This window comes from Diachasmimorpha longicaudata, chromosome 9, assembly GCF_034640455.1.
Source record: "Diachasmimorpha longicaudata isolate KC_UGA_2023 chromosome 9, iyDiaLong2, whole genome shotgun sequence".
NCBI classification, from domain to species: domain Eukaryota; kingdom Metazoa; phylum Arthropoda; class Insecta; order Hymenoptera; family Braconidae; genus Diachasmimorpha; species Diachasmimorpha longicaudata.
Window position 1 is genome coordinate 6644404 of NC_087233.1, and position 24197 is coordinate 6668600.

The window sequence follows — 24197 nt, forward strand, 5'->3', positions numbered from 1 at the left end:
GATCACATCCCTGAACCAAACAACCAACTCACCCAGCGATTTGTGCCCTCTATTTATCCCTTATTTGGTTTATTTCTGTCGCAGAAAATGCATCTGGGCGTTTAGTTCTCACGTCAATGCAGTGCCAATGTTGGCTATTTTTAGGTTTCAGATTACAATTGGACTTGTGTCATGTGGGGCAACATGACAGTACTTTTGACAGGTCAAATCGAGAATTATTAAAAAAATTTAATGTATGAAAAAAAAATTAATATAATATTGTGAAAACTTGTGCAAATTATTTGGTATATAAAATAGTTTTGAATGTTATTTAATGGTTTTATGTAGAAATAATATCGAATGTTAATCGGGCAAAGTACGATTTATAAACAATGGGAGAGATCTTTCTTTCGGAATTTTTCAGCCTTATTTCTGCCTTTGAAAATTGTATATTGATTATTGATTAATTCTCCCCCTCACGTTCGAATAACGTCTGCGATAAATATAATCCAAAATACAACAAAAAGCCAAGAGTGATTCTTCTCCAATCGTGGACTTTCCTCGAGGTCAGTTTCTCCATTTCGATAGATAATAAAAAAATCCACTTTTTCATTGCGAATACAGACATAACCAGATTGATCTGTTGAAAAAAAAAATTCTGGCTTTTATCTGCTGTCAAAGCCTTGCTACCTTGAACCTTACGCCTCTGACAACAATCATTTTCCCCACTATCAATAACTCTTTGTATTTCATCGCATATTTTTTGGAAAATCAAAGTCCATTTTGTGCTTTTAAAAAACTATCCCCTATTTTTTGCCCCCCGTCTTTATTTTTGAATTGATCAACTCATTTACTGGAACTGAGACTTCAAACCAAAAATCAGAAATTAAAATTAATTAATGTAATCACACTGACGCACACACCCATAACATATCTTCTATTTTATGTCTAGAAAATTTACTCGGGTTGGTGGGTCAAAATTTTTTCCAACATTGGAAAGATAACTTTGTGGATCAGTTAAAAGTTGAATTAAAATTTTTTCGACTGCATGGGATTTTGGATAAACATCCCTAATCAATCACAAATTGATTTAAAAAATCAGGGGCTTTTATTTCTCAACTTTATCAAATTTATTTCTCAACTTTGGACGTTTCGAACGTTCAAGAGGCACTTGAGGCATCGCTAATCTTATCGAGGGGGACAAGACTGTCTGCTTTACTGATTTTCTAACTCTTGAGGAAAATACAAAAGTCCAAAATATTTATTTTCTCACTCCCCAGTGTGTCATCCCGATCCCTCTCACGAATATCACCTGATCCCCTATCGACTCTAAAAAGCGTAAATAATAGAAAAAAGTGATGATCCGTTAAAAAAATTTGATTGATCACGTGAAATTGAGGTGCAACAGGAAGTTGACACTGTCGAAATTCTTCGCACGGTTGAAATAATAAAAAAAACATTTTAGATAATGCGATAATGCCCGGAGGTGATCCTGCGGTGGTAATGTGATACTGTCGCAGTTAGACGCGTGCTGTGACCGTTTGGATATCCGTCATTATTTTTTCTACGCGTTCAGAACTTGAGAGGTTCTCTCGGTTCACTCAAATGTTTGAGGAAACAAAAAATTCCAACCCCCGAGACCCTTTTGATTCAATTTTTCTGGTTAAAGAGGAGTTTACTGGGAAAAAACTCTGTGATGGAGTCGTAAAATACGACAAGTGCGATTTTAAAAATTTTTTAATTAATAACAAGTCTCCTATCGTTCTGTGAAAGTATCTCACCAGCTCTTCACAATGAGGACTCGATATTTCGGTTCATATTTTCTCTAGCCACTCCTTCAACTCCATAAGAAACCCATAAAAAAATCTGTGACTCAGTAGAATTTTCATTCTCCGAGAGAAAGTATTAATAATTATAATTCTAATGAAGAAACACATCGTCACGACTCCCACATTCAATTAATTTCAATAAAAACTTCCTAAATGTCAATAACAGCTCCGGATAGTACCACTCCTCCCATCCCCCTGTGATCTGAAAATACCAAACATGGGGGTTGCACGTGAAATAAATAAAAATGGCGATATTTCAACCCTCGGTATAGAAGTTGACAAAAAGTGATTTTTTTTTCTCCGACTGAGAGAACAAGAAAAAAAATATCTTCCACGAAAGTTTCATCTTGGGCGTTTCTGTCTTGTATTCCCCCGTCCGCCATTTTCTTTTCCACCCTCGTCTGCACTTGGCCACCCTTCGTACTCAGCCAACCCCCTTTTCTCTGTAAAACCCAGCTTCTGTCTCGACGGTAACCATTTGTGACATGGGTTTTTCCTTCGCTCTGATCTCCCTTCTCCCAATTTTTTTTCCCTTATCAAGACGCAAATATAAATAAACAAATGTTGGAAAGATTGACTACTGCACATCCGTGTGACCTTATCCAATAATGAGATACTATAATCACCAAATTATTGGGCCTTCGCGGTGAATACTGAAGTTTTTTCCGCCGCCGTTACCCCTTATCGTCTTCAAAAGTCCAATTCACCGAATGTTTCGATGTACAAAAATTTCTTAATCATTTATAATCGGGGTAATCCGAAGGTCACGGTGATAACTAGATAAGGGAGTTCGTACGGACAATGTCATGGATTCATTGGTTATATAAATTGGGGATTGATTGGGTTGAGGGATCGAGAAATTGAATTTTGCAGCAAAAAAAATTAATTTCGTTCAGTTAAAATATTCACAAGAATATTTTTAATATTTTAGACGAGGTACGTTTCGCCTTTAAAAAATATAAAAAATTATTTATTGTATTCGGAATGGGTTCTTCAGTGGGGCAGCTCATGGGGGAGTAATTCACAAGGAAATGGTATCCCCCAGGTGCCAGACATTAGTTCAGTTATTTTTTAATATTCCGAAGTGTCGAATATATCTGGGTTATCGGGTTATGATTTGAAGTGCGTGATAATTCATGAAAACCCGGGGATATAATTTCCGTCTCAATCACATTCCGTTGTGATTAGAGTTGACCATGGGTTGAAAATAGTACAATCTATCGATACCAATCGTCATCTAAACCGGTTAATTTAGAGATGTTCCGGACTGGCCCAAAGACATCGAGGGACTTTGATAGTTCAGAAGTGATAAAACTGTCTAAATATGAATTGATTTGATCGAAGGCCAATCGAACTCAAAATTCCCAATGACTTGGCAGTCACCGACACCCGAAGCAAAATTTAAAAAATACTCTAAACCATAATTTATCAGGAAGTCCCAAAAATTAATGTAGATCAATAAAACAATTTTACTCCTCATCCCTTCGAGACAAAATACGTCTTCAGTGCCTTCCCACCCGCCAAAATTTATTCTAAAAATTCCTGAAATGGGCCTGACTGCCCTGGAACATGTATTGCACATCAAGAACTCCAATAGAGTAATAAAAAATAATCAGACAATCTCACTCCCTCTCCCTTAAACCCGGATAAAATTTTTTTTTACATTCTCCTTTCGTGTTTTGGGTCTTAAACGCATCCCCATTTATATATCGTGCTCGAAGCAATACTGTATTGATTGCAGGGTGGCCGTGCCCCCAGAGAAACACATTACATGATTAAACCACCCCCAACATGGACTATGAGGATAACACGTTAGGCCTTCAGCCTTTTTTTCCAGCACTTACTGTATTAAAATATCCACTCACGGTACCATCGTGGACGACATTTTTTTCTCAACAAAACAAAAATACCTCCATTCCCGGGGGTTGAATCGATTCCACCCTTTCTACGAAACTGTGAAAATGTGTCAGGCCCGGTTGGTATTATTTATTCAATCGGCTTTTACTCCAAATTAGATGAGAAAAATAAATGAAAAAAAAATTTTATATTATTTTATTTTCAATGGCCATTTCATTTGTCCACGCCCTTGGAGGGTTTCCCTCGTTTTATCTTTGGTATGGAGCCGCGGCCGGTTATTTCAAACCCGAAACGAAAAGAGGAGAGAATCCAAACAGCGGTGAACCGCGAGAGTTTTTTTTCTGTCTGAATGCACCACACGACTAAATTCCACACTCTCATTTATATATCGGCTTCGATCGATATTTTTGCTCCTAAACTATTTCGCGGGAGTTCCCCCCTCCCCCCTTTCGTCCCCCCTCGCCCCCTATCCCACCCCACAAAATTCGGTGGGATATACATCAATGTTTTTAGGAGCCACACCGTACCATGACCAAACGAATTCCATATCCGATATTTATTTTTATTTTGCAAATTTAACGATTTTTAGTTGTGATTATTTAAAATTATTTTGCAAACGTTTTTTATCAATAAATGATTTTTTTGTGCGTTTGAAAAATAATTTTGTATGAAAATATCGTAGGGAAATTAGTAAAATCTATCAAAAATGATTCCGAAGAGCTTTTCGGATCATCAAAGGATCTGGAGAAGACAAAATCTTTTAATAAAGTCCAATAACATATGTGGAAAAAAATTGTTGTTGGGGGTTGAGATGTAGAGAAATGAAAAATAATTATTTGAAGAAAAAAACGAGTCGCGAGTCCACAAAAAATTATCGAAAATATGACTACGAATGTGATTATTAATTTTGGGGTTTTAATTCAATCAGGTGGGGTAGCACTCAGATGAGTAGACTTCCGGTCTATATCGTATTGTGCATAATTAACCGGCATCTTCGACCTTGCTCCACTCACCGAGATTGAGGGGATGAATAAGTCAAACGGACAGGTGAAACGTCTGAGATTTTCAGATGGGGTCGTACACCCAATTATCCGAATGTGTCTACGTGCCAGTGGAGCTGATAGCTCATTAAAATGTACGGTCAATTTTTTTTTTGTAATCGAGGAAAAAGCCCCGTCATAATTCCGGGGGAAATATGTAGAGAACACTTTGACACGTTTTTCAACAGAAAATGTACGACTTTATTCCGTACCCTCTCATGTTTGGACTTACGTGCTTGATGTATATGCAACGCAGTATAAGTCGTAACCTGCATTATGTACGAGTGGCAATCTGTTGCACATATACACGTATAAACAGAAAATAGTTCACGGTTGAATAGCTTGGCAAAGAGATGGAATGGGGAAATGGTGAATTTCCTTTATTTATTATGCATTATTTACTTATCAGTCAGCAGGTGATGCGATAAGCCCTGATTGACATTGGAATTGAGTGATGAGTGATCATAATATCTGATCATTGATTATGTATAAATATTTTTCATTCATTTCGTAAATTGATAATGAGAATTCTCTTCAATTATTTCAGAATTAAAACATTTAAATTCGATATATTTTGTTTATTTCCAAAAAAAAATCAGAGTAGAAATTATTTTATCTTCAAAACTTGTGCATTTGCAAAGACTTCATGTTTAATATTTTCTTTAATCAATTATAAATCTAATTAAAAAAATTATTGAATATTTTATCTTTTATCATTTAATATTCATGCGATAATTATCATATTTTCAGTTCCTATTTCCACCTGTCATCACTATTTACCAAAAATAATTCTCCTTTCTCCCCCAAAATTAAAAATACCCCAAAACTTACCCTCAAGATTTTTATTCCTCGCGAGTAATGCAAGTAGAACATCAGGATTTGGTGGTGCATCTCCATTCTCCGAGCTGTCATGATGATGAGCTGGTGCAATAGGTGTTCCAAGTGATGGTATACCAGTTGCCGGTGGACGGGGCATGATAACGGGCCCACTTGTCAGTTGCGGTATGGATGCCAGGCCAGTGGATGGATGATGAGAATTATGAGTACCCGGTCCATTAGGTGATGGTTGTACAGCCGCTGACATTGACAGGTCAACACCACCAAGCAGTACTGGCCTGCAGCCACCGCCACTCGACACCGCCGGGAGGATTCCTCCACCCCCCGGCAGTGGTGCATACGGTAAATACAGCTCCAGTCTAACGTCACCACCTCAATGTGTCCCCAAACTTCAGAAAAGTCCCTCAGTCCCAATTACTTCTCCAGAAAATCAATCAACTGAGAAAATCGTCGGGCAATTCATTAAGTCCCAAAATTATTTCCAATTAAATTTTTCACCGAGACACTCACACACTCGAAAAATCGACCGATCTCACTGCACAAATTGTTAGCAAATACAATCGATATCTCCCCACCCTCTAGACCTTCGACTATCGTCACTGAAAATTTATTTCATTCACTAAAAAAATAATTTTTCACTCTCTCGTCACCGGTGATGGCTCCTCACCTTCACCACCGCCGGTCCCCCACTCACAAAATTACAAAAAATTATTTCCCGTACGTCCTGGGGGCGTCTTTACCCAGATCAAAGAGGCACAACTCCCACACTGATAACACAATTTCGTCAATACGATAACAATATCCCGACGGTACCGAATCACCAGCGTCCGAGCGGACCCAGTGCCAGCGGGACACTCGTCGCACAGCGTAAAGTGCCCCGGGATAACCGACGGATCGTTTTCCCCTTATCAGAGCTGCACTCTACCAGTTTATCACGACCATAACCTTGACTATGGCAACTGCCAATTCAACTGACAATGAAAAGAAAAAAAAGAAAAATAAATTTTTCATTACAATATTCGGATAAATCGACTATTCCCCCTGAGTCCATGCAATACGTTGACAATCGACAATGGTTTTGAGCTCGTCAGGGCTCCTCGTGAGTTGGTAAAACGTCGGCGATTGGTTTTTACACGAATGACAATGTAAATCCATACCAGTGGACCAATGATGTAAATCTTACGGAGTTCCTTTTCGTGTATAATACGATGTGTTCTTGCTGTTGGTGAAACACAAGTGGTAGAAGATATCTCGGCGGGGGGAAAAAAGGGGGGAGGAGGAGGAGGAGGGGGAGAGAGGAGAGGGAGATTTTTAGAGGTGAGTAGATGGGTACCTGGACAGATTGGTATGAAAAAGTCACTGGGATTGACTTAGTCGTCGCTCCTTTTGCGGATTCTCTTTCGTTGCCGCGCCAGGAGACCGCCGGCACGTAAGAAAGAAGTCCGGATTCCGTGACTTGGACGTTGTCGATACACGATCACCACCATTCGACTACTTGATTCGATGATTTTTATCAAAGTTATTCATTTTTATTTATTTTTACACACATGAAAAAAAAAAATATTTCACCTTTTGTTCGTGTTATGAACATTTTTTAATCGACAATTTTCGGGTGTTTTTCTCTGGATAAACCGGCGATCGGTGATTATCGGACGATTTTTTATGGCGCAACTGACGAAAGGTGTGATTTGATTAGCGGATGTCGGGAAACTATGGCCGGATATCCACTGGGTACAGAGTCACTGGGCAGGAGCGTCCCCGATGATAAACAGAGAGGAGTGATGGTGAGGAAGTGAGATACATTGGGTAACCCCTACTTCGCCGGTTGCCTATCGCACAGTCCTGTGAGCCAACCATTTCCACAATCTTGATTTTCAGGGTGGGAATGCTGGAGGGTTGGAACAACCCTCGGAGGGGTGTTGACGCAGGCGCGAAATTACTGGGAAGGGCGGGGAGGAGGAGGGGGAGGGGGGGGGGACCTTTGGGGATGGAATTTATGAGGGCGATGCTGGATCGAGGATCTTTTGGACGGTGAAGTTTATATTTTTGGAAAATTGAGGGGAGTGAATGCAGGGTTTTTTGTCGGGGATGTGCAAATGAGGGGGAGGGAGTAACAGGGTAATGAAATAATGGATTTTTATAAACCGGTGGTCGATTTTATGAGGCGGGAATTAAAATGAATAAATTTTTATTTGGAAAAATAGTTCGAATGATAATTTTGAATGGTCAGTTCAATTACTTTGGATTATTTTTAAATAGTAATGGAGAGATTATAATGATTTATCGCATATTGAAAATGTTGAATAAAACGATTAATTGTGGTAATTAATTATTTATCATGGTAGGAGTCGTGTCGTGAAGGGAAAGAATTTTTTTTTACGAAATATTCTTTCTTCTGTGGAATATTCATAGGGAATATTTAAATAAAAAAATTATATTGTCTCTGGGGAATTATTTATTGAAAATGTTGCGGGCTCTTTGGGTGTGAATTAAGATTCTAGAACTCAAATGGAGTAATTTTTTCTGGCAGAGCAAGTCGGCGCCGTGGCTTAGTTGGTTAAAGCGCCTGTCTAGTAAACAGGAGATCGGGGGTTCGAATCCCCCCGGGGCCTTGACAAGATCGAAAGATCATTTTTTTTTTTCATTTAATTGAGTTCCTCTAATGAAGAAAATCACCTCTTCCGTATATTGACATAAAACTTTTTTAATAAGACCGCTGCACGTGTAATCCGAATTGTCTATTCAGTTATTCAGGAAGAATGAGCTAACGAAAAGTTTCCTCCGGCGTTTCTTTTGATAACTATTTCGATGAGTTTAAAAAAAACTCTGTCTGTGGTTCGGTAATTCAACTTCAGAGTTGGAAAGGTAAATATTTTATTCGCCATTGGCCAGAGAGTGATTTCCTGATCAAGAGGAATATTAAAAAATGTGGATTGAGGTTGGATTAAAAATACGGAGGACAATTCAGTTATTTCACAATCATTCCGAGTGTTGATTAATGAATGTAACTTTGGGATAAAAAAAATTGCCACAACCGGAGTATAAATTACATTTTTCTGATGTGATTATAATTTTACGATAGTCACTTCACTAATTACAGCTTCAATAATTCGGAGTAATCAACGGAATGTATTTTATTTTTGGCGGCCATCTCATCTTCCCCAATTAGATTAATAACCCCGAAAATGTAATAATGTTTTATAATTGCAAGTATTGTTTCCATGAATAAACAAAACACCTAATGGAATTATTCCAGTAAAAATAATTTGAAACCCTTCAATTATTTTAAACAATTTATCGTAATATCAAACTGCGCTAACGGACCTGAATAAAAACTGATAACTAAACGATGAAAAATGATGACAGAGGTCCTCAAAAATTAATTTCTACTCCAATTAAATAAATAAAAAACGTGACCGAATAATCCGGCCAAACAAATTAGTTGGTTAGACGGACAAACCCCTATAAAATTCAATTGTCTTCATCCCATGCGTCTCCCGCGTATCAAGCACCCTTATATTTTCATCCCTCTTCACTTACGATTCTGTTGGCTATTAGGGTGTCAATTAAATTAGATCATCTACAGCCAGAGGGGGTTCCTTAACTGGCAAAACGTTCCAGTTACTTTCTATTTATTTTCCACTTAACCGAGTTATGCAAACATCAAATTTCTTCATTAAGTCGCTGACTGCTTATCTCCAATGACTTTTCATCCCTCAAAAATAACGAAACATTATCAACCACATAAAAAATACGACAGCATCACTTCCAGAAATATCGATTCATCTGTCTGGCAAACCATCCCTTCCCTCTCTATACATATATGTATATATAATATATATATATATCATAGCTGATTAAAACCAAAAGGCCAGAGATCTCATTTTCAATCCCATTCGCTTGAGTTGTTCTGAATTCTGGAAGAGTCAGATCGGTGGTGATTCTCCCCCTTCAGTAGCTGGTGTACGCTATGAATCGAAATGATCGCCTCAGTCCTCGTCCCGATCATTGCTAACGATAATGGTGGATTAGCCGGGCATCTACCATCTGGCATTCAACCTTACTCACTCTGTCGTTATTACCCCCCTTTCCCCCCCCCCCAGCTCTTACATCCAAATTTCAATAGAAGGCTTTGACTTTAATGCTCTGACAATCCCATCACTTAAAGGTGAAATACTTCATGATCATTATGCATTCATCATTATTATTTAAATTTTCAATCATCGCTCGTTTAATTTTTCGAGGGGGAGTGCATATAAAGGGGTGAGACAATCACCAATAATTCAGTAATCATAATAATTTCTGATTAATGATCATGTCGAGGGATAAAAATATTTATTTTATACTTTTTTCATTTTCTGTTGAGTAAAATCAACTTTATTTCATTTACATAAACAATTTTTTCTGGGTATTTTTGGTTCAGCGAGTTTTTGGAAAATGTATGCGCATATTTTCTCATGTTAGGACCCGGTTTAATGAAAAATATTCTACAAATGGAGACAAACAAACGTGAAACCCGTGAAAAGTCAAAGTCTGTGACCCATTTAACGGGGAAAATGGTTGAAATATACGAGTCCAGTTGTCGTAGGATTGAGGCAATTGAAAGTTCTTAATACAGGGGATATACATTTAATTTGGCGAGTGGCCAATTGGCCCTATTGACTTCACCACACAAACGAAAATCCCTCCCTAGAAGTATTTTCACGGATTTACAGAATATTTAGTAGGGTTTATGGGTTTAACGTTTGGTTGTGTCGCAGGTGGCTGACACTTGCGTGATTCATATCCTCTGCGGTATCCACCAGGACGATATGGATTAGTCTATGATCCACCCCGTATGCGGTTCTCTCCCTTCAGTATTATATTCTTTACCCATATACTTGGGTTCCTTACCACCCCCCGAAATTATCCTATTTTCTGGTAAGCCACAGCTGGTGGTGAATATGCGTCTTCGAGACGAGAATCAGGTGAATTGTGGGGTTATTATTAATTACGAATTCCGGTGATTAATTGGACAGAAGAGGAGAGAAAATATGACGACGATAATGGGAATATTATTGATATATTTGCGATTTTTTAAATCTTCCGAATGGAAACAAAATTTGTTTGAAGAGAAATTCAAATAAAAATGTTTGTAAATTTTATATGAATTCAATGTTTTAATTGAAATAATTGTAATTTGAATTTTCACTAGAATAGAATGTTCTCTATTTTTTTTTTTGAATGATTTGTCAATTCTCCATAAAATTTTTATTTCCAACAGTGACCCCAGAATTTTCCAACTATTCTTGATATCTATTCAATCTACTCCCAACAACTTCAATTCCATGAAGTGTTTGCGTGATAATAGCTCAGCAGGGATACACTTGTACAATTATACCTCCACAAGTGTGAAGCCTTTCACACCCGCATCATGCTGTGCTCCGTCCTCATTTCACACTGACACAACTGATGTGTGAGAGACCAGAAATTCTGAGAAGTCACGTTAATACACGAAGAGAATATAAAATTAAAAATTACTGAGTGAACATAGTAATCGACGACTATTTCGGAAAAACTTGAAAATTGGATTCATCTGAACCCAATGATTGCGATGGAATTTATTTTTTATGATTTAGCATTTATGGTTTGTCGACATCTGACGCAACGAAAAATTTATTGACGTAATTCTGTAGTTGAGATCGAGGTCTCTCGAAAAGTCGTCAATGAAGGAAAAATAATTTTAATGATAAATATTCCTCGTGGGTTGAAAATTCCTTTTGTTTCCCAAGGAAATTCGACAATTACCGGCGATTATGTGTTTTTACCTTAAAACTCAAGTGAATTATTGAGTTTTCGAGGGAAAAATTCAATTATTGTTTGAGTTGTTTTGAATAATTGTGTTGAAGAGAAAAAAAGGGAAGGGAGCACCCGGGTTTGAACCGGGGACCTCTCGATCTGCAGTCGAATGCTCTACCACTGAGCTATACTCCCAATTGTGAAGTATACACTCTCACCCCCTCGTTTTATTCGTCTGAATAAGATAATTGTCATTACTCAAAACCGATAAGATAATTATCCATACTATATTCAACTATTTTACAACTAGATTATAATTCATCAAATATCGATTAAACTTTTAAAAAACCGATTACATAATTGGATTAATCTCACAAATAATTTTTGTGATCAGTTCATCGCCACAACGATCTCAAAAAATGTACGTTAAACATATTTGCGTGCATTAATATGATATATAGTAATTTTTCGATAAAATAGAATTATTTGAAATTGGACAACCCACTGGATGATCTCATTAGTTTCCTGCATGACTCGATGGGTCCAGATTTTCACTTTATGTTTGCAGAATCGACCTACCAAATGCAAACACTCGCAATCATGGAAAGATAAATACAGAACATGAGAGGCGAACTGCTCATAGAGGATCAAATATGAGAGTACACGAGAGTAGATGACTACATCGACACCCTAAAAAATTAATACAAACAAAATCGAAGACTTGAGCCAATTTATTAGGCCCCCAATATGGCCGAGGAATTTATATATTTGTGCAAACAAATAAAACCAACTGATGTTCTCGAAATTAAATAATCAGTAACAACCCCTAAAGAAATCCCAAAATTCGATGGCCCTACCCTGTCACCAACGAAAACCAAATGATTCCAGAATATTTAATTAATAATTAATTGGGGTGTTCAATTGATATTAATTATATCCTGACGAGAAAAATAGAAAATTCCTCAGTTTACGATGCCATTGCTTCCGGTCAAAAGAAAAATATTATCTCACCAACAAAATAAATTTTGCAAATTAAAAAATTCACCCGACAATGACTTTAAACCCCCTAAATCATCGGCATTTCGAATCGAATCAATTATCCGGATTATCTCTACCTCATTTCACCCGGCGAATCATTCCGAAGGAATCATCCACTTCATTTCACATAATAAGGTATAAAATTTAACGAGTACATATTTCTAACGCGGCCCATTAGACGCGAAAAAATTTCACCCCCTTCCCTCGATATATCGATAGAGAGTTGAAAAAAAAATTCAACTTATTATGACAAATGTCTGACTCGAATAACCGTATATTCGAATGCATATGTGTGCGTGTGTGTGTAGATTATTGTCCAGGGTGGAACAAAAAAAGAGCTGGACTCTGTTGTCAGACAAATAGCCCAGGAGCTCATACCTCCTGCCAGGCCCTATTCGACGACAGGTACGATAATATACTACGGACCACCTATAGTGACTTCATGACTTTGCCATATGCCACCGTGACTAAGGCCCACATGGCTGTATACAGCTCTCAATAATGCATGTATATCCTTGTTACGGACAAACCCACAAAAATTGAGGAGCACTTCGATCGATTGATGAAATAAATAAAAATAAAACAAGTGGTAATAAACGAAAAAAAAAATATAAAAAAAATTCTAAAGATTTTTTTATTTTTCAATTACCTGATCCCTGAGAAAAATAGTAATTTCTAATGTTCTTGGTTATAAGTAAGAGACGAGAGATATTTGTTTATAATATTTAGAAAAATGTTGAGATGGAAATAAAATTGAAGCGGAAAATTTTTCGTCGGGATTTGACGATGAAAAATTCCCCAAAAATGATGAGACGATTTTTCTTGCGGTTGATTTTTTATTCGAGATCGAAAAGGAGATATCAGAGGCGTTATTTACCGTAGACAGGTTTTGTTGGGGGGTGAGCACTGGGGAGGATGAATGTTAACAGACAACAGATACAGCACGAGAATCCCCCGCACCCCAACATATCAAAGATCATGCAATTAATCAACGTAAACAGAGCCGAGTCGGACAATGGAGTCTTTTTTTTTTATTGCCCCCCTTTCCCCCACTTTGCGCCCCTTCTACCCCCCTCTGGCACTGCCTTCTGTCAATAAATAAATCATGTTTAGTGGAGACGACCCCACACCCCGTCAATTTCCCAATTTTTTTTGGGAAAAGCCTCTCCATTAATAAAAACAAAAAATATAAATTCCTCGTCCTGACTTGGAAATGTAATTATTCCAAAATGTTCAATTAAAAAATTTCAAATGCAACTAAATACAAAATCAACAGAAATATTGAAAAGAATATTAAAAGAAATAAAAATTCTCTCGTCATTCATCACAAAATATTAAAAAATTTATGTGACACCAACGGAATTGCACCGCAAATTATGCGTTCGTTATGCAACCGTCCGAAATATAGGCCCGGAGAATTGACAGACTGACAGACGAATCATTTGTTATAGCCTCGTTCGCGCATCTGGGGAGGGCGAAAAAAAAAAAATTAAAAAATGCAAAAAAGTACGTGCGCTACTCCCCAACCGGTCCTTGCTTTCCATTCCCGTCGCGAATTAATCCATCAAAACACTCCCACCGTACACAAGCGAAACCACCCCCGCATTCTTCATCCCTTTTTACAACAGCCGACCTTCCTAAATACACGGGAGCGAAAAAAAAAAAAATACGCCTATCAATACGAGCGCTTGTCGGGCCATTAGATTATTTCAGGCCAATGACGTTGATCGGAAGCCTCTGGAGAACAACAATAATTCTGATTTACGTTTTTTCGAACATTATTGATTATCAGGACAGTCGCATCCATTTGCAGAGTTAATATTTATACAGAGGAATAAATTTGCCTCCAGTTGTTGTTATAATTTTTAATTATTGCGAGGACAGCCCGAAGTACTGGGTAATTCAAAGAATTTATTATGACGTGTCAATTATCCATATTCTGTCACGTTAATTAAATTTAGAATTATTCGAAAAGTAGACAGTTACGATTGAAGGGCAATATTTATTCTACTGTCTGAGGGAAGAATTAATTTTTAATTTAATAATGACCCAATTGGAAAATCGGGCACAAAAAATTCATAAAGACTCGTCAGTCGTTCCCCTCCACGAAAATCTTTAGTAAAAGGCGAAAGATTTATTCGTAAATTGAAGGGAAACCAGAGTGTCTCATCCCCCATTCACAGGGGCAGTTATGGCCTTCAGGTAGACGTTTAGGGAGCGAAAAATTGCCGTGAGTTTTAAGTAGAAGGATCCACCTAGTGGTTCAAATGTTGTATTAAAAATTCAACTGGGGGAGAGTTCGTTTATCGTTAATTTTCATTGTGAATTCAGAAGGTACATTAAATAAATTCAATGAAGGTATTTAATTTGTATCTCCGAACAATTAAATTCTTTGACGAACAAAATTCGTGGGGCACATTCCCAAAGAACATTAAATTTATGCAGAAAAAAAATTGTTATAAGGGACGAAATATATCTTAAAATTTTGGAATCTTTAATGTTTAATGTCTAAGCAGATAACCCTTATTTTCTATAATTTATCTTAGACCCCCGAATATTTAAAAAAAATATAGTTCCATAAGTCTTTCAAGTACCTTCCAGTTAAATATTAGAAGTAAAATGCAGAAAATTCCAGACAACTAGCAAAACAATTGTTAAAAATTTTCTTGGCGATATATTAAAGAGAAAATTGAAATTCTATAACTAGAAAATATTTTTAAATTATATTACGACCCAGCTAAAAGCCGGGTACACAAAAAATTGAGTATAGACTCATCAATTGTTCCCCTCCACGGAAATCTTTAGTAAAAGGCGAAAGATTTATACGTGTTTTGAAGGGAAACCAGAGTAACTAAACTGGGCCCTGGGGCCCCTTCTTATCCCCTCTAACTCAATATTTCCCGTGCAGAAAGAATTGGCCCCCTTGCGGCACGATACTGTACTGGTTGTTCTCCTTGAATCAACTGTAGCCGCGTGATCCCCAGCACTACACCAGTACTACACTACATTTACCTCAACCCATACCAACAATACGTATCAGTGAATGGCCTCCGAATGAAAGCCCTCATCCCTCCAAATACATTCAAAATTCCCGATAATTCATAACTAATTCATAATAATTCCCCTAATAAGACCATCGACAGAGATCACTTCCGCTATTTCACCTTCGGAATATTCGTCTTTCGCTGTTGCACATCCTGACCATTAATTATTAAATCTATGTCATCGCGATTAATCTCATTAAGTAATTAAACACCATAGGCGGGTGAATAACGAACAGTCACTATGACACGCTAACCCATGCATTTCCCTTCACATTCATAAAGCCCTTGTCGCAATTATCGTACGTGTAGGTTCATTCAGTTGCACGAAACTACCTGTCTCCGCTCTTTCTTCGTCTCACCCTTGTTTCCCATTCATTAAGGAATATTCAAGTGTCTAGCTGGTGTGATAGATTCAATTATTATCAATCAAATAAAAAAATATCGAATTTATTAATTATCAAATTCGATAATTTTGGAATGAAAAATTTTTTGTTTCATGTGATGATTACTCAGTAATCGTTGAATTTAATGCACAATAATAAAAAGGTATCTGAAATTATACCGAAGTACTCGAATATCCCTAATTACTAATTTATTTTCAAATAAACCATAAACATTTATTTTTCCCCATCATTTTTCCTTCCAATGGGAAAAAAAAATTTATCTTCATGTATCGTCCCAACACAACCGTGTTTCACGGAATATTCGCTGTGCGTGCGAACATAGGATCAATATAAGCGATGACATAGCGAGAGCTCATCTTTAAGCGCCGCCCCCACGTGCCCTAAACAACCAATGGACGCGCTGAGTTGGTTGTCTTCTGACCAATGCCGAGGCTACATTGATTTTTCGCGCGCATTCTCCTTTTTTTTTTTTTTCAAAAGTGAATTTCTTCGTAGCTCTACACTGGCGGGAGGGCAAAGAAGTATAACCCATAGGAGAGCCCGAGAATCGATGAGGACGAGGCACAGAGGGGTAAATGGAAATCTTCCCCCTTCACTCCACCCCCAACATCCACACGCTTTACCCTATACTCCAGTTGCTGTTATCGCTCGTTCCCTCATTTTTTTTTCATTTTCAAATCGCAAAATCCACTGTTGGAAAAAAAAAAAGAAACCGAAGCCCGCAATTTTATCCTGAGGGAATGCGTAAACGCACACAGATCATTTTGTTTATAAATAATTATGTGTTATATGAACTAATTTTTCTTTTATTGTGAAATTAATTATTCAGATTAAATGACAGGTGCCCCTGGTAGTCTCACCATCAAACAGAAATCATAATTCACACATGAGTAAAATTCTTCAACAAGATTGGTACAGTCTGCTCAGTTAAATCCTCACTATTCCACCGATGGATGTAAACTCGACTAAACCCAAACGTTGATGAATTTGTGATGAGTAAAACGTTGGTTCATATTCCACGATTCACACAGAGAATTTGTTAGAAATCATATACCACTGGTTATTCACCTTTTTCATGATAATTCCAAGCCTGAAGGGCTAACATTGTCCATGTGATTTAAATCAAGTAGCTTTGATCTTTTCATTCTCCATTTTACTGAGTAATGAAATAGGATACAAAGCAAAGAAAAATTCTGTAAATATGAATTACCTCATAATTGTCTCTATTGCCAATAATGTACCAGTACTTTTAAAATCTTCATAAAAAAATCAAAATTGTTGGTAACTGTTAATGTGCCTATAATCAACCTACAATTTAGAGCCTGAGACCTTGGTAGGAAATAATCGCCATAAGTGCCTTTTACTCATGAACAATTGTCTTGAAAATTATGACAACGTATGAGAACGCATAAATTAAAATGTTCATAAAACCTCTCATAAAATTAACGATAAAAATTTTTTATTTATCCACTTAAACTTGAAATGCAGGGCCCATTCATCACAAATGATTTTGCCGAAAAATATGAGAATTACGACTAAATACGAGGCAGTTACTCAATTAAATTCCCCCTCCGAGGTACGAAAATCGAACCTATTACCCTCAGACCTCCCGACAAACCTCGTTCTCCAGAACCTGGACCACATCCTGGACAACTACTGTCTTTCCTTCAAGATCTCAAGGCCATCAGAGTTGATGGACCTGGCTCCAGCTCTTGGAGATGTCCAATCCACCCACACAAACGATCAACAAACCAACTAACACATATCAACCGAGAATAACAGAATACTTTGACGTCTGGGCGTTGACGTTATCGTCATTTTGAAATGATATCGTCAGTGATACAGTGGCTTCTTTCGTCTGGTACGTGACGAGACCGAAGGGTCGAGTGATACTCAAGTCTTCAATTTCCACAGCGTATCCTGTCCAATGAGAAAGTTTGGCTTTACGACTGGGACACTATCCTCAGACTGGTGTGGAATACGAATCTGGTACCACATACCCTCGTCTCCATCACCATCAAACTTTATATCCACCATTCCACAGGTCCAACTGACCCTATTCGCAATTCTGATTAATTTTCATTTGGTTGAGTGGAGTTTTTGGGACAATACCAGAAATGAACGGAATTTCTTTCTTTTTTTTTCTTTTTTTGATAATTCAATTAGGCAGTGGGGGCATTGTCTTCAATCTATACGACTCAATTGCAAGATGGTTTCCACCGAGAAGAGTAACAAATGGTCATAAAAGTAACACCCACGACAGTTCCAATTTTCTCCGAGTAACCACCATCATCCCATTTCTTGTCCCATTCCTGTGAATTACCGATCTCTATTTTTGCTGACTTCTGGTGGTGAGAATCTGGCTCTACATTTTAATTCACCCCTATTCACGCAATTTTTCCTACCCAATGAAAATATTCTATTTGTTGTAGGGAAATTAGACAAAATTTCCAAAGCTTCAATGTACAACAATAAATTTAAATCGTCTTATTTCAATTCTATTGTCTAATAACTTAAAAAATATCCCTATCATCAACTGAATTTCCTAACTACTGAACATTACCCTGTCCACTTAAGCAGAGCAAGAAGAACCTGAATAAAAAATAACGGTAAAATTCCCCGAAGAATTATGTTATCACCAGGAATAAAAGAAAAGTGCTTTGACACGCGAGCGAGTGAGTTCATTGGGTGATGCGCGAATGATATTCGCGTTTTATCTTTTTCCAAGTCCTCCAAAGAGGTGTGAGACGTAGAAGTGCACGAAAGGGAGGGAAAAAGCCAAAAGCAACATAAAAAAAGAGAAAAAAAAAAAAAAATACAGAAAAGGGTAGAAATGCATTTGAGAGGGTGGGTTTAGGTGAGAATGAAAAGGCGGAAAAGAGAAAAGCCCAGTAGATCGTCGTAAATTCACACGAAATAGCTCCCGAGTAAAATATAGAGGTGGCTACATTCTGCATATGTCATCCAAAGCCGTCTATCTTCCACCTTTTCCTCTTTGTCTGTCTCATTCGGTGGACCTTTACTCTGAATCATATGTACATCGTATATTTCCACACGCGGTCGCCTCTCGCGACATCTTTCCAACCCCCTCGCATACGCTTCACCAAAATTGCGGTGAATATGTACGACAATTCTACCATATATTTACATAGACCTTTCATTTTCGTTGTATTTGTGATTCTCCAGTGAAAATGAAATAGTTTTTCGAAGCGAAAATATTTTATATTACGTTCTCTTTTCATTTTACAACGAAACATTATCCACCGAGAATTTTCATGATTCCAACTCCAGCAGAAACACCAGTCTGATCAAACTGGAAGACATACTATTGCATACCATTCAATTCCAAAAAGGAAGAATTTTGAAAAAAAAACTCTGAAACGAGGGAATGAGACATTGGAAGACAAATTTTTTGAAAAATCACCCAACGAAGACTGAAAATGACCAAATCTGAAGTCTGAAGTCTGATACAGAGGGCACGAGACTGACAAACCCCACCATCTCCAGAGCCTACTTGTTATCTCCTCGAGAGCCAGGGGATACTCTAAGCCACGAGGATGAGAACAGGAAAGAGAGTGTCACACGTTCCCATAGCAACTGTGAGAGGACTCCGCCTCTGTGACTCCCTCGGTTCGATATATCCCCCGCAGCCCCCCTCATCGCTCTCTTCTTCTCATACACTGTTTCCAGGGTGGTTTTCCCCTTTTGCTATATCAATGTACATCGCATCTTTTTTCCCCCCCCCCTCCTTCCACCAACAGGAGTGGTAGGAGGTTCTCTTATTTCTCATTTTCCTTCTTGCCCACCCAAGAAAATACGTCGCCATGATCTTCATCTATGAGAATAAAGAAATGTAAAAAGGGAGTAGTTGTACCTATAGAAAATATACGAATGAGCAACGACGGTAAATAATAAAATTCAACTGGAATAATGCAAAATTTTCAACTATTAATTTTTTTTTTTTTGAATGCATATTTGTTTCTCTGTACTAGAAATTTTTGAATTCAGATAAAATTCGATGGCCTACGAAGCTCATTCAATACAACTTGTACAACCTTTCCCTCTCTTGCCCCACACTACATCGTAGTCAGGATTTAATTTCGTTGAGTGCATTCAGTATGCGCGATCTGAGAGCATTGGCACATATATCTGTACATATGGATCACACATAAGCTCATATATAACTGCTTTTATTCCTTGTTATGGTAGTGCAATCATCCGGGACGTTGATACAAAAAATATTATATAACAGTTTTTTATCATATTTTACGAATATTTTACGATTTTACGAAACTGATTTTTCCACATTTCCGGATATTGGAAACGGGATAATGTTTAAATGATCAGACGCGTGAATCCCATTTTAATTATTTTATTTTATACGCTGGAAAGGGCATAACCGCTCTGCTTGGTCTCCTTAAAGGAACTAACTCAAAGACAAAGGGATACAACACTCTGGGCCTCATGTCTCTCATCAACAATGGCCCCACTCATGCACCTCTGTCTACATTCAAGAAAACAGAGCATCCAGATCACCCTCAAATTTCCTAGAATTTTCTCTCCTAAAAATGTTTTCTACTCTCAAGTGGTAACACCAGAATAAAAGAAATGGTAATCGTACAAAGACCTATTCATTTCATCTGAAAATTAATTTTTGACAAACAATCAAAATGCAAACTCCAATAATTGTGTATTAAAATGGCAAAAAATGAATTTGGAGGCGCCGGGTATCGATCCCGGTACCTCTCGCATGCTAAGCGAGCGCTCTACCATCTGAGCTACGCCCCCTGGTGAAGGTCTTGGAGATAAAAGGCTTTTTAACCGCTGGATGGAGGCTTTACGGTCACCTTGGACAAGGCAAATGGATAAAAAAAAAATTGATGATTATTTGGACTCTAATTGTCAAGAGGACACTGTACACTCTATGAATTCTTAGAAGAGACTAAAAACTAAATTATTCGTTGGGCCCGATTCACCTCTACTTGTAGAGGGCAATAAACCTTACACCCCCTGAAACTCCATTAAGAGATTCCACTTTGACCAGGTTTGGTCACCGCATGGTTTTGGGGAAATCCCTTTTGAAAAGTGCAGTAATAAAAAGTTCCAAGGTTAAAGGGTCTGACGACAATTAACCAATAAAATATTTCTCTAGTATTAAATATAAAAACTCTGGGACCAGTGAATTTTGTATTTGGGAAAAATCCCAAAATTCAACATCATGTTATTCATCTAAATTCAATGCAAGACAATACCATGGACTGAATAATTCAATTTAACAAATTAATTTTGCAAAAAAAACGTTAACAATTCTACGATAACCACCAGATTGTGTAGTAACCTTCATAGGATTGCTGTGAAGTTTGCAATGTATCTGTCTTACTTCAGTGATATTTCTTTCTAAGGTTAATACTCCGTAAAATATTACGTAACTCACCACATGATACGCGAGGAATTGTGAATAATTTTTTATTCTAGAACTCGATCATCGCATTCGTCACTGATATTTTTTACATCTTAACCAGATAATTCGTCATAAACTAGATTTGGGATATTCATTGCGGAAGTGCAAAATTTTTTTTAATGACAGCGCGTGTGTTACCTTGATTTCAACAAAACGATTCATTGATTATGGAAAAACCATCCGTCTGGTTAACAATAATGACCAAACTCATGATCGGAAAACTACATACAATATTGAAGCTCACCCAATCATATTGGTGTTGTCATTATGGTAATTTATTACGCAAGTGATGCGTAATTGTCGTCTATTGTATAACTGAACACATGGATTGGATAACTGATAGCTATGAGAATAGTTGATCATGGTACAGACTATATTTGCGACTATATCCGTAATTATCAGAAGAGAGAAAAAAAATTAGGGCTCGTCCGGGATTTGAACCCGGGACCTCTCGCACCCTAAGCGAGAATCATACCCCTAGACCAACGAGCCGCACGTGAATTAACGAACTTTCACAGCCGAGCGCGAGAGATCGGTAGGAAAAAAAATCTAGGACATCGTCCATCCGCCCGAAGGCAGAAAAAAAAATCATCTTCCGTCATAGAAACGTCTTTGGCCCAATTAGGAGTTCCTTAAAATTAGTTTCTAAACTCCCCCAATTCGCAAAAAGAACCTTAATCTGCTCCTGGTACTGTCCCCCTCCATTGACCCCATGTCATGAAAGAAAAAAAAATTCAAGACCTCGAATGACATAAAAATATCGATCCTCCTCTCCTAAAATTCATAGAAATCATTGATCCTTTAAATAACTAGCAATCGTAACCATAAACAATTTTGTATTGAGTCCATCGTATCGTATACTCAATGTCAGGGTCACCCACTGACAAGATGATCGGAATTCCGTTCTCTCAGGTACCGGATAGTCCAAGTTGTATAATATCGGGGAAGTGACGGTCACGCAAGATTTTCCATAAACCAATCAATGTTCGTGGTTATCCCTAAAGACCATACGCTCCAATGAACACTGACGTGGAGTTAAAAAAAAAAAAATTGTACAGAAAAGGTGGTGGTTGCTGAGACTAACAATTTCCGTTGAATATACTAAGAATGGACAACAGCTCATGCATAGACAAACTCAAGTACCCCATCAGCACTGAAGATATATAAAGGGACTAAGTCGAAGCATAGACCAGTCTTACCCGACAATTCACCATTGACTAACTTCAAAAATATCGGAGTTGTTAATAGTGGAGTATGTGATTAACCATTCGATTCCCATAATCACATTTTGGGAAAAATATCTGTCACCACCAGAAGATAAATTCTCTCATTCTAAAGTCAGGACTTTCTCTGAGTCTGGTAACTATAACAATCTCTAGTTTTAACGCATGTATTTATATAAAATGTAACCGACATTATTCCTATTTATTGATCATTCTGAAATTTCACTCAGAATTTTATATTCTTCCCATTTCAAGTTTATATGGATAAAAAACTTTGGACACTAGACGAGAAATAAATTTTCCGGATTTTAACGAGTGAGAGGTAATTAGGGAGACGTGAAGATTACGAACGATACACAGAGAAAATCATTTGTGTTGTACCATAAGAAAAAAGCGTTGGTTAATGTGGAGAGTATTCAGGTGTAATTATCCCTCGAGTAATGATATGAGTTGCAAAATCAGAGCTAAACGGAAAATGTAATAAAAAATTTCGCATTAAATTCGAAAGTTTAGTTGAATTTTTTTTTTAGTCTAATAAACAAACGAAACGCAATATTTTCAAATGTGACATTACACGTAGTTAACTCATATTCATCTTGAGGGATTCTAGAGAAAGTCCGGTGAAAGTTTTAAATGTGGTATGAGGTATAAATATTCGTCACCTTCATCTTTCGCGGTCCATTCGACAGTGAATCCTCAATGAATTCAGTTGTCACGAACGAAATGTAAATTAGTCAATGATAAAATTCAATTAATCATCATAATCAAGTATTTTCGTTAATTGTGTTCTACAACTGGATAAAATTTTTCCCAAATGTTGTGATTATTCAACTAGTTCTATCAACACCCTGAATCGCAATTTTTTTAAAGACCATTTCAGGTTTCAGTAGTGATACCACGTAATCATGGAAAACAAAGATTTTCTCGAGTTCGGAAAAGCGACACTTGACTTCATTGTCAACTACAACGATACCCTGAGGGAAAGAGATGTTCTCCCAAGTGTTGAGCCTGGTTATTTGAGCGAATTGGTACCAGCTGAAGCTCCAAAGAAACCAGAATCATGGCAGGAAGTTTTGAGTGATGTAAAACGCGTCATATTACCAGGAGTGAGTGTATTTTTAGGTTTCTGCAGTCGTTATAATGAAGAGGATCACAAAATCCTGAATTTGCATAATTATTGCAATTATTCAGGTTCAAATTGGCCATAAAAAACACGAGAGAATCGAATTTCATCCCCATGATTTGAAATGAAACCTATTGTTTATGCAAAAATAGGTAACCCATTGGAATTCACCACGTTTCCATGCCTACTATCCAACTGCCAACTCCTACCCAGCAGTGGTGGGTGAACTGATGAGTGCCGGAATAACAACACTCGGATTTTCCTGGATATCATCACCTGCCTGCACCGAACTTGAAGTTGTAACAATGAATTGGTTGGGAAAAATGATGGGACTGCCAAAAGAGTTTCTGAATTGTAGCGAAGGACCTGGTGGCGGAGTTCTCCAGGTATTTTCAACTATTCTCATATAACGCGGTGGAATTAACGCTAATTAAATAGCAAACGCATGTGTATCAATATCGCGGAAATATTTCGCATTAAAAAAAAAGAGGGCTCGTCCGGGATTTGAACCCGGGACCTCTCGCACCCTAAGCGAGAATCATACCCCTAGACCAACGAGCCAACAATACTTATCACGACAAAAT

At 37.5% G+C, this 24197-nt stretch overlaps 2 protein-coding genes and 7 non-coding genes across 16 annotated transcripts in view; 2 read left to right on the plus strand and 7 right to left on the minus strand.

The window, feature by feature from the left end:
* The window catches only part of LOC135165950 (LIM/homeobox protein Lhx3), a 32944-nt gene extending 25596 nt beyond the window's left edge, over window positions 1-7348 (minus strand). For 2 of the 4 annotated variants that reach the window (XM_064127786.1, XM_064127783.1), the window contains exon 1: window positions 5537-7348. In XM_064127786.1, the coding sequence (XP_063983856.1) occupies window positions 5537-5789 (253 nt within the window). In that variant the 5' untranslated portion in view covers window positions 5790-7348. The remainder of the gene's footprint in view (window positions 1-5536) is intronic. The other 2 variants (XM_064127784.1, XM_064127787.1) reach the window with 2 other exon arrangements.
* LOC135165948 (aromatic-L-amino-acid decarboxylase-like) overlaps window positions 1-24197 on the plus strand; it is a 46185-nt gene that overhangs the window by 19920 nt on the left and 2068 nt on the right. Inside the window, exons 1-3 of one of the 5 annotated variants that reach the window (XM_064127777.1) lie at window positions 22351-22626; window positions 23371-23596; window positions 23766-23999. In XM_064127777.1, the coding sequence (XP_063983847.1) occupies window positions 23396-23596; window positions 23766-23999 (435 nt within the window). In that variant the 5' untranslated portion in view covers window positions 22351-22626; window positions 23371-23395. Of the gene's footprint in view, window positions 1-22350; window positions 22627-22855; window positions 23307-23360; window positions 23597-23765; window positions 24000-24197 lie in introns of those variants that run through there. The other 4 variants (XM_064127776.1, XM_064127780.1, XM_064127778.1 and 1 more) reach the window with 4 other exon arrangements.
* Trnat-agu (transfer RNA threonine (anticodon AGU)) lies at window positions 8081-8154 on the plus strand. Its single transcript has one exon. It is a non-coding gene; the product is annotated as a tRNA-Thr (tRNA).
* Window positions 11444-11515, minus strand: Trnac-gca (transfer RNA cysteine (anticodon GCA)). Its single transcript has one exon. It is a non-coding gene; the product is annotated as a tRNA-Cys (tRNA).
* Window positions 14406-14523, minus strand: LOC135166301 (U5 spliceosomal RNA). Its single transcript, XR_010299651.1, has one exon. It is a non-coding gene; the product is annotated as a U5 spliceosomal RNA (small nuclear RNA).
* Window positions 15089-15209, minus strand: LOC135166312 (U5 spliceosomal RNA). The gene has a single exon (XR_010299658.1). It is a non-coding gene; the product is annotated as a U5 spliceosomal RNA (small nuclear RNA).
* Window positions 20522-20594, minus strand: Trnaa-agc (transfer RNA alanine (anticodon AGC)). The gene has a single exon. It is a non-coding gene; the product is annotated as a tRNA-Ala (tRNA).
* Trnap-agg (transfer RNA proline (anticodon AGG)) lies at window positions 21688-21759 on the minus strand. The gene has a single exon. It is a non-coding gene; the product is annotated as a tRNA-Pro (tRNA).
* On the minus strand, window positions 24103-24174 carry Trnap-agg (transfer RNA proline (anticodon AGG)). The gene has a single exon. It is a non-coding gene; the product is annotated as a tRNA-Pro (tRNA).